Source organism: Argentina anserina, chromosome 4 (assembly GCF_933775445.1).
Source record: "Argentina anserina chromosome 4, drPotAnse1.1, whole genome shotgun sequence".
In the NCBI taxonomy this organism is placed as follows: domain Eukaryota; kingdom Viridiplantae; phylum Streptophyta; class Magnoliopsida; order Rosales; family Rosaceae; genus Argentina; species Argentina anserina.
In genome coordinates, this window is record NC_065875.1 from 7,739,036 (window position 1) to 7,749,912 (window position 10,877).

Sequence of the window (10,877 nt, forward strand, 5' to 3'; positions counted from 1 at the left end):
CCTCAAGGAAGTACAGTAGTTTAGAATATCACAAACTACCCTACTAAGATCATTAGAGAAAATAAAATTAAACTTCCTAAGGGATTAGCCCCAACGGGAAAACCTAGAGAAAAGAGTTCTCAAAAGTTCATTCCTATTGAACCAAAATGGGGACAGTCGGTATCCGAAAGAAGAGTATATCTCGATCTAGACCAAGTTGGAGACAAAAGAAAGGTCATTGACAACTGGGTGGTTAGCTTGAGATTAACCCAAGCCTTGGTATTATCAAAATATGAATACTCTGAAGCACATGCTTATTACGAGTCAACACTGACCAGAATTGTCCAAAAGTGGTATCAATCCTTCAAGAGGAGCACCTAGTGGCCTGATTGGGAGACCAAGTTGGCCAAAACCAACAACCCACTTGATTTTGCATGTCCGATATATGCATAATTTTGCGGAGATATAACGGGACATAGTGAGCAGGCAAAGGAAAGGGCCAAAGCAAACATTCAAAAATTAGGTATCAGCAACATGAGATACTTTGAGGAGTATACCAATAAGTTCCAGAATTGCTATTGCACGATCGAAGACATAGATAATGAAGATCTGGTAAGAACCTATTACATGAAACTACCAGAACCCTGGAATGATGCAGTAGCACAGTCTATAGAAGAAAAACCCTTAATATTTTTTTACAGTCGGAGGGATTGCAGAAAGAGTCAGGGATCTCCTGAGAAGGCAATGCGTAGAGAACAAGAAATTCAAAACTGCGAAGAAACAACTCAGAGGAGTAGAAAACATGTGTCCCAAGATATTGGAGACTCCTACGAAGTGGGGATGTCACACGGAAAGAAAATACAAAAAGAAGTTAAAGTTCTCTAACAACAAAGGTGGAAAGAAAACTTTTTCCTCAAACAAGAAGTACAATATCCGAAAAAGCTTCAAAAGAATATCTGAAGATGGAAAAGGAAAATTTGATTCTAGAAAAAGATTTTTCAAGAGAAAGAAAACCAATCCTGGTTCTACAAGAGATGTTAAGAAATGCAGATGTTAGTTGTGCAAAGCAGAAGGACATTATGCAAATGAGTGTCTAAAAAAAATAAAAGAACATCAAGAGCTCTAATTGAAGAATGTGAAGAAGCGATTGAGTATGCAAACTTGAAAGGATTCGAAATAGTATATTCTGATGAAGAGAATGATTCTATATATTCTCTTGAGTACCCATTAGGAGATGAGTTCGAAGAAGCCTCTTCCTAAAGTACAGAAGAAGAAGATATCAGTAAAATATATCGTCCTATCTTTGTATTGCAGTTTCTCAATTGGAAATAAGATACCCCTGATATTATTAGTGGTTTCTTTCCCAATCCAGGAAAATTCACTTGTGATTTATGTAAGCTCGCAGAAAATGAACTGATTCCAATGTATTGTGAAAGCACAGGAGAAACGTATCATCATGAATGCTTTGTAGCAGAATTAACGAGAAGAACAGGAGAAAAAGAAGCTCATATTCTTATAGAACAAGAATACGCAGAGTTCTATGATTCAATAGAACAAAAGGAAGAATTAACAAAAGCAAAGCTCGAAGAAGACCTGAAAAGGGTAAAGGTAGTAACTTCATTAAGTCAGAAGAAAGAATTAACAAAATCTGTTAATACCAGCAAGGGAATAGAAGATCATTCTACCAGAGAACCTATCATTGAAAGGATTAACCCTTTCATGGAGTTGGTAACCGAAGGAAAAAAGGAAGAACAAGAACATGTCAAGCAAGTTCAGACTAGTAGATTTAGCAACTACATTATCATAGGACTATAGTTTCCCAAATACAAGAAATATCACCTGCATGCGTTCGTCGACAGTGGCTCAGGATATACACTTTCCAAGAGATATGCCATCCCAGACGACTATTGGGAAAAAGCTCCACGAGCAGTCACGGGAGTCGCTATGGGAGAACATGAGATCATCATGAACACTATGGCACGAAATGTTAACATTTTCCTAGCTGGCGGAAACTTTATATGCAAGATTATCTGGCAATGTGAAAGCTAGGGAGCTGATGTGTTGATCGGAAATGATTTCCTTCTCCAACAAACTGTGGTTCAAAATCCACAAATGATCGGGTTTGAGAAGAACCGTAAGTTCTTCTGGGAATCTCGCCTTGCAGAAGCAGTAAGTGTCACTGGAAAAGGATTTACGGATCAATATCAGAGGTCGTCAGCGAAGAGTGGTGATTATAAGCCCATTTTGGAACCCATTTTGTTGTTAAAAGATCATCTAAAAAATCACAGTGAGATAGTGTCAAACATGGACTCAGAAGACTCTGAGCCAGGAGAAGCGTTCAATCTTCTTGAAAATGAATCTGATTCAGATTCACTAGAATTAGAATGCTCATATGGAGAAGAGGAATATATCAGAGAGCATAACATGAAGGTATATGCTAATAGAGTTGAGCAAAAGAGGATGCCAACTGTGGTGGAAATAGAGAATTTGTTAAAGCCAGTAATCAATGAAGATCCTCAACTATACTGGGATAAGGATCCAGTATATTGCCAGCTTAAGATGAATGATGCTAATGCCATATGTCAAGTCAAAGCCATCCCTCATTATAGAGAAGAAGATAGGAAAGAGATGGAAAGTCAGATTCAAGAACTACTTGAGAAAAGGTTAATCAGACCTTCAAACAGTCTGCATCATGCTCGAGCTTTTCTAGTAAGAAACCATGCGGAACAAGTTAGGGGAAAAGCTAGAATGGTCATTGATTACAGAGATGATAATAAGAAGACCGTAAAAGATGGTTATCAGATAGCTCATGTGAGGGTCCTTATAAATCCTCTCAAAGGAGCAAAAATTTTCTCCAAGTTTGATGCTAAATTAGGATTTTGACAAGTAAAAATGCATCCAGATTCCATAGCCCTGACGGCTTTTGGAACACCACAAGGGCATTACGAATGGCTAGTTATGCCGTTTGGTCTCAAGCAAGCTCCTTCTATTTTCCAAAGGAAGATGGACAACATTTTTAAGCCTTATTCAGACTTCTGCACAGTTTATATAGATGACATCTTAGTTTTCTCAAGAACTATGAATGAACATCTGAACCACCTGGAGCATTCATGTTAAAGATGGAGAGATTCGTCTCCAAGAACACATTGTTAAGAAAATCAGCAAATTCCCGGATCAAATCCCTGATGCAAAATCATTGCAAAGATTTTTAGGAGTTGTCAACTTTGCGAGAGACTTTATACCTCAAGTAAGTGGTCTTACTGCCTTACTCTCACCAAAAACCAGTTCCAAGAAAAAATAGTGTTTCACGGAAGATGACAGTAATACTGTTAAAAAGATCAAGGAATTAACCCAGAGTCTACCCCCATTACAATTACCAGAAGAAGGAGACTTAATCATCTTGCAGACAGATGCAAATGATTATTACTGGGCAAGAGTGGTTCTGGCCATGACCCCTGATACCAATCAAGAAAAGATTTGCAAATTCATATCAGGAAAGTTTAATGCAGTGGAATTAAATTATTCCTTCGGGGATAAAGAGGTGTTGGCTCTGATCAAGAGCATCAAAGGCACTGAAGCATTCCTAGGAAACAAATTTGTAGTTAGAACTGACAATAAAAGAGTTAAAAATTTTAAAAACTACAAATTAACTGATGCAGCAAATAGAGGAAGAGTATTAAGATGGAAAATGTTTTTATCCCAATATGAATATGATGTGGAAATGATTGCATGTAACAAGAACTTCTTGCCAGACGCTCTCACTAGAGAAATGGCAACATTCAGAAGAGAAGATGGAGATGAAGATGAAAGGCGAAATCCTAGGAGCAGGAAAACGGAACCACCCAGTCTTTGGAACAGATACAAAAAAGGAGATAGTACTGTTAGACCTCTACATGATGGACCAGGTTACCAATTCACTGTTTCTTATGAAGCAGCTGCATCGGCTCAGCCCAAGACTGAAGATAGGATTCGACCAGGAGGTTGGTGTCAAGAGTCTGAGAAAAGTACTGGAGGATTTGATGAAGAAGAAAAACTCAGAAAAGAATACTTGTTGTGTCCAAAAGATACAACCTTAACTGATCGGTCTCAGGGTAAAAGACCAGCTAGCCCGTCTCAAACGGCAGACGGTAAAGGCTTATCAAGTCCGTTGAAGGATGCTGCTTTGCCAAAAAGCATAATGACCCCTTTTAAGGGAAAAAAGGTTGAAGTCACTGGTAAGAAAAATATTCATGCCTATCCTCTGAAGATATTCAAAGAACCAGTATTCAAAACAGAGAAGCTATTGGCTTTCAACCATGAGATTGTTATGGATAATGTTCTACAGGCTTTCTATGAGGAAGACGAAGAACATCTGTTGAAAAGTCTCAATGCCTTGACAGAAGATTTGTATGGAGTCCATGCAAAAAAAAAACAGAAAATTCGAATGAAAGAGGTGCAATGATCAAGTATGTAGAAGGTTCTGAAAGCATGTGAGTTCCAATTTCAGCCCAAAAGGAATTAGCCTAGTGGGAATTTCACTATAAAATCGGAGATGGTAAAATGCTGCCTTCAACTTTAGCAATAGTCTCTGGCCCATATTATGGGAGATATCTTTTAAATGTTCAAGCCGAACACCCTCAGAAGCAGAAGCTACGGCTCATTGAGAATGGTTTTGTGCACAATCTTTGGACTAAGTCAAACAAGGACCTAAAGGGTCTTCCAGACATCATAACTCAGGCAGTAAGGAACATTCGTCCTGATGGATGCATCTTGAGACTAAAATTCATTTCTACCCCTCCGGAATGGGACGTGGTGGATGGACGCAGAAGCTACATTTCTCCATATCATTATGTGAGAATTATTCAGGGTCCGATCAAGAGTTCAGAAAATTCAGAGAAAAATGGCAATCCTAACAATAGCATTCTGTGGATGAAAGCCATGGCCATAATGTGCATCAAAAACATGGTTCGAAGGGATTATGAGTCCAGTCTTTTAGCCAGGGAGAAAAAATCATCCTCCACCAGATGCCTGTGATTTCTTCTCTGCCATTATGAGAAACGAAATAGATGGAACTCCAGAGACAACTACATGGCTAAAAAAGGTAGATAAAGAAAAAGGATACAGGCTAAAAAAGGTAGATAAAGAAAAAGGATACATGATTCCTTATCCTTTTCCCTACGACTCAGATCTGGATGAAAAAGAAGACATAGAGCAAGAAAGTGACCACGAGGGCCAAGATTCTTTGGCGGATTATGACTGCGCAGATGAAGAATATTACAATATCATAAACATGATGGAAAAGTAAGCTGCCGACGCATCCAAACAAAGAACGAGAAGCTGCTGACACATCCAAACAATAAAAACGTCTCTTTCTGCTTTTGTGAAATAGTTTGCCGACGTATAAGGACAACCAGTTTTTAAAAAGAAGAAGATTCTTTGTCGAACTTTGGCCTGAAGCTCGGAGTCTGAGCTCTATATAAGGAGAATGAACTTCTTTGGGAAGGCAAGAAGTGGAGAGGAAGAAAAAATCAGAAGACTATAGTATAAGTTTCAAAGAGTGTCGTTCTACCAAGGGTTCTGAAAATAAAATAAATAGATATTTTGAGCGTGAGTGTGAGTGTGCTATAGTTGTGTAAAATATTTCTGCTGTATAAATCCGGTGTGGAGTGCATTTTTCAAGTAAGTTTGTATTTTAAATATGAGTAGCTAAACAGCTGTAACTGTTTACCTAAGAGGAAGGCTATGAGTTTTATATATTTGTATTTATGTTGAATAAATAAACTCTATCTGGTGCCCTAAAATCCGTCGCAAAAAATATTTAATTTTACTTAGATTTTTCGAGCATTGCATATGAGTAGTTAATTTTTTTTAATCTGTGTTTATTATGCTCTATTAGAACTCAGTTTTGCTTTCTAGGACAGCAGTGATTCCTCCAAAAATAATTGTTTAGACAAAGAGGTCATTTGGGTAATATTGGCATGTTGAAGGCTAGTTCTTAGGAAAAACAAAAATATGTTCAAAATATAGTAATAAACTTTTACTATCTAGTTTTTACATTTTTCATGTTACTGTGCATAAATACTGTTCATTAATGTACACTATTGTTCATAGGCACTATTCACGCTGCATGTATTATAGATTTTTCCGTAGGTAGGATACACAGAAAGAAAAAGGCACAAACATACATAACTAGAGTTTAGTGTTAACCAGTCTGAGCATGTTGACACCAACGAACACGTAATAATTGGAAAGATTATAAATAGATATCACAAAAGAAGATAAGGATTCAAAAAGTGTTGCAACTCATCAAGTTCCACCAGACATTCTTTAATCATCTCTATGTAGCTCACTAAAACAGTGTGAGGTAAATGCTAAACTGAATGATCTTTGGATTAAGGACGAGAAGTTTTGGCATCAAAGATCTAGGGTTAAATGGCTGACTACGGGAGACTCTAATTCCCGATTCTTCCACCTAACCACCCTCCAGTGCCGTCAAAGAAATCGAATTCTGAGAATCCAGAATTTTGATGGAGCTTGGTTGACTGGAGAGACGATGATCCGAAAGGAATTTGAGGATCATTTTCAAAAGCTATTTACTAGCTCTGGGCCAAGAAATTGGGGAAACTCTCTCAGTGGTATTCGATCTGGAATTTCAGTGGAGATTAATGCTATCCTACTTGCTCTTGTGACTCTTGAGGAGGTCAAATGTGCTATCGACCAATTGGGTGCCTTGAAGGCGCTGGGACCGGATGGTTTCCCGGGTTTATTTTACCAAAAGTATTGGGGTATAGTGAATGAAGTGGTTGTTAATTCTAGCAGGGACTTCATGAAGGGAGGAGTGGATTTACACTCCCTAAACTTGACAAACATTGTTCTAAATTTCTAATTCCTAAGGTGGAGAGTCCGGAGTTGACTTCACACTTTCGTCCTATTAGCCTATGCAACAACTCCCATAAGATCATTTCACAGTGATAGGAGAACAAACTGTGACGTTCTTAATATATATATGCCATATTCTTATGCTTTGTTACTTCTTATTTAGTTCTTTTAAGTTTATATTTGTCATTTGTATGTTCTAAGTAGAGCTATGTCGAAATTGAATGACTTGATGATGAAATTGTACCAAGTATTAGAAATCCTTATTGAGCTAGGATTCCTTACTCAACTAGGACTCTACTTTCCTATTTTCATTCTTTCCTATTCCTTAATCGTCGATTTCTTTTCAGGAAAGACAAATCATACTTGGAATGGAAGTAGTGATGCCGTGATGCATTCCTAGTGAGACAAGGAAATCAAATCCAAGTTGAAGAAGGAGAAGAAGAGGCCGGCCTAGCTATTCCTAATTGGACAAGGAGAGATGCCGTGCAGCCCATATGTGTTCTCCCTATTGGATTTGGTTTCCTACATCAAGTTAGATTTGGAGTACATGAATCAAAATCCATATCAAAGAAGATTTCAGCTTCCCAATTATATTCTATCTCCTAAAAGGGACGGCAAAGAGGGTTTATTTTCTCCTATATATAGAGGCTCGGCCTCCCCATTCATTGATCATCAACCTTGCACACAAGCACAAGCCTAGCTATGCCGAATCAATCCCTCACCCTTCCAAGAAATCCTAAAACCCGATTCCACCAATCTATAGCCTTCAAGTACGCTTGTGAAGAGGTTCCATCCCCTTAGAAGCCACGGCTACACCTTGTAGAATCGCTTGATTGATAAAGTGTAACAATGATTCTCTCTTTGATAAATTCGGTTTTCGTTTCTTCTTTTTGGATGAGCATGCGATTTATGTAGAGTAATCTTGTTTCAATTTTGTCTATGAGATAGCTACTTGATTCAATTTATATAAAGATGCGAATTCATGTTTTGGTTTTATGAATTTTCTGTTTTGGTTTCTGCCGTGCCTTGTTCTTGAATAATTTTGATTCCTAAGTGTTATGATTATGCTTGTAGCATGATATTTAAGTTGTTGGATTAAAGACTTATGGCTAAGAACATGTTTACTCTTTTTTATGTGATTTTCGAAATTGCATGATTGTTGGTTAAGTAGGTGACATGCTTAATAAATTCAATGTGCATGGCTTTGGAATTACATGATCAAGATGAACATGTTAGATTTCGATTATGGCTGCTTGGTATTAATCGAATGTGTTAAGTGTCTATGTGTTTAGGTTACTGCTTAGAACCCTAATTGCATGATCCAACCTTAAGTGTTCATAAAGAGGTCTCAGCATGATTCTAAAGAGAGACATAGAACTTGTTTCGATTTCTTTATGTGAATTGTTTTGGTGATGTATTGTGTGTTGGTTGGTTGATCACATGTATATAGTAGTTTAGGTTTTATTTACAGTTTTATCTTTCAATCCGATCCTATATATCAACAATCTTTTATACCTCTATGAATTCGTGTTAAGTGTTGTGATCCTAAGCCCTGGCTGGATCCCCGGTTTGTGAACGATACCCTCTTGCTTTATACTACTAATGATGCGTACAGGGTTAAAAATTGATGTCGAGTAATCGAACAATCATCAAATGGTGTCGTTGCCGGGGATTCATAGAGATGGATCCCTAACTTTTAATTGCGAATTCATTGTTTATATTGTACATTTGTATATTCTTATCTTGTTTCGTTGTACATATAGTAAATATATCTTAGGTTGTTGGTTTGGTGCTTGAATAAATGATTGTTGTAGGTTGTAAATCGAACGGAATAGGTAAAGTCCCTTTTATTAATATTAGCCTTAACCCTTCATGCTAGCTCTCGGGTTTGCATGAGGTCGATGGCAGCCTTTATTAACACTTGGGGATTTGTCTAACACACAAGGTTACCAGCTGAGTAAGGGGCACGCTCTCTTATTACTCTGGTGCATGGGACCAAAATTGGATCTCAGAGAACTACTGACTGGCATACATCTCGGTGATGGAGTCGATAGGGAGTTCGCTCTCCGTAGTTCAACATATGAGTCCTACCATATTCACTATCTCTAATTGAGCTACACGGCCTTCTGAAACAAAGACTTGATCTTGTGTCTAGGCATTTATACTTAGGCCGCACGTCCACCTTGGTTTACAACTTAGAATCAATCGATCATTCAATCATTGAAACAACACAAAGAACTTGTGAATTGTATGAACTTTTGTAAACGTAAAGAATTAACTCTTTGTAAACTTGACAACATAGTTGACGTGCCTCTTCCATAAGTGTGCGTGTATATGACTAAGGAATGGCACGATTTTTATGTCTTCATTGTGTATTCTTCAATGCTAACTCTTTCACTTTCGTGTCACAGGAACTATGCATGCCCGAAATATCTAAGAGAACACAAGAGCTCAAAGATCGAATTCAAGCATTTAGAGATTTAAACAACTCTTTCACAAGTGGACCCTTAGATTTCGAAACATCTCCAAACAATTCAATCTTAAACTCTTCACCTAGATCAGAAGAAGAGTAGAACCTTTATTTCCCCTTCATCTTCAATTCAGAGCTAGACACAATTGCGGACCGTGACATAATTCATGTTGGTGCTCCAATGGCACTCAAGAATGTGTTCATTCCCACCACCCCTGAATCACCTTCATGCATTGCTTTCACTCCACCTGACGAAGCTAACTTCTCCATTCCAGTTCAATTGCTTGGGCAGCTGCCTAAGTACTCTGGTTCCTCAATGGAAGACCCTAATGTTCACCTTAGGGAGTTCTTGGACATTTGCAGGCTCCAATCGATGCATCATCTTTCTCAAGAAGGCTTGAGGTTTCTTTTGTTTCCATTTACCCTTAAGGACGATGCTAAGCGTTGGTTGTACTCTTTGCCTGCTGGAATCATCACCACATGGGACGAAATGACTAGGAGGTTCTTGAAGCAATTCTTCCCTCTCAACTCACGAAAAGACTTAGGAGGGAGATTCAGAACTTCACTCAAAAGGATGGTGATTCACTCTATAAGGCATGAGAGGAATTTCAGGAACTACAAAGGAAGTGCCCTCACCATGGTATTTCGTTATGACTTGGTGCAATTCTTCTATGAAGGACTCGACACCACCAATAAGAGCATGGTATATTTAGCATGTGGCTGCACATTCATGAACAAGACCGGTCAAGAAGCTTACACCTTGATTGATGACTTGGCTGACAACAATCGCCAATTTAGTTCCAAGGAGAAGAGAGGAAGCAAGAGCCGTGGGGTGTATGATGTTGATGCAAGAAATCAGATGGCTACTCTAGAAAGGAAGCTTGACGTTTTAGTCAAGACATTCAATTGTTCGAGCATCAACACTCAAGCATGTGGCATTTGTTCTTTCAAAGATCACACAACGGAGAATTGTCCAAATGGTGCAATGACTGAAGAAGAGTTGAATTTCATGGAACAACAAAGGCCTAGGTACGATCCTTACTCGAACACATACAATCTTGGACTTAGAGATCATCCCAATTTTCGTTGGAGCAACAATGCTCAACCGTCCAATGCTCAAGATCAAAGACCTCGTCCTTCAGGTTTGTTTGTGAGGCCTCAGGTACCTCAAGGTTATGTTCTTTTTAACTCTAATGTTCATGGTTCGAATAATGCATCTGCACCTAACTATGATGAACTTTTGAAGTCCCTTCCTCAAGGGCAACAAAATTTAAACTCTACTACTCAAGCTTTAGTTACAGGTCAACAAGCTCATTTTAAGGACATAACCGAGCTTAAGAAGCAGATGATATAAGTGATCGACTTCATGGGCAAGATCCATGAAGGAGGAAAGTTGCCAAGCCAAACTGAGTCTAATCCTAACGTGAAGGCCATGGTTACAAGACGTGGGAGGATCTTGGATGCTCCATTGCAGCAAAACAAGAAGGCCGTGCCTTCTAAAGGACAAGAGGCCGAGAGTTTCAATGTCAAGGACTTAGAGAAGGACCATGCCTCCTCTAAGGCTCATGAT

General features: G+C 38.5%; 2 protein-coding genes and 1 non-coding gene across 3 annotated transcripts; 2 read left to right on the forward strand and 1 right to left on the reverse strand.

Moving 5' to 3' along the window:
- The first annotated feature begins 2,091 nt into the window (after positions 1 to 2,091).
- Positions 2,092 to 2,862, forward strand: LOC126792116 (uncharacterized). The gene has a single exon (XM_050518604.1). It carries the CDS (start codon positions 2,092 to 2,094, stop codon positions 2,860 to 2,862), a length of 771 nt encoding a protein of 256 aa, XP_050374561.1.
- Positions 2,863 to 5,008: 2,146 nt separating this feature from the next.
- On the forward strand, positions 5,009 to 6,844 carry LOC126792117 (uncharacterized). Its single transcript, XM_050518605.1, has 2 exons — positions 5,009 to 5,259; positions 6,304 to 6,844. The coding sequence occupies exons 1-2, from the start codon at positions 5,009 to 5,011 to the stop codon at positions 6,842 to 6,844; spliced, it is 792 nt and encodes a 263-aa protein (XP_050374562.1).
- A 3,000-nt stretch (positions 6,845 to 9,844) lies between these two features.
- LOC126793024 (small nucleolar RNA R71) lies at positions 9,845 to 9,951 on the reverse strand. The gene has a single exon (XR_007672009.1). It is a non-coding gene; the product is annotated as a small nucleolar RNA R71 (small nucleolar RNA).
- Positions 9,952 to 10,877: the final 926 nt, after the last annotated feature.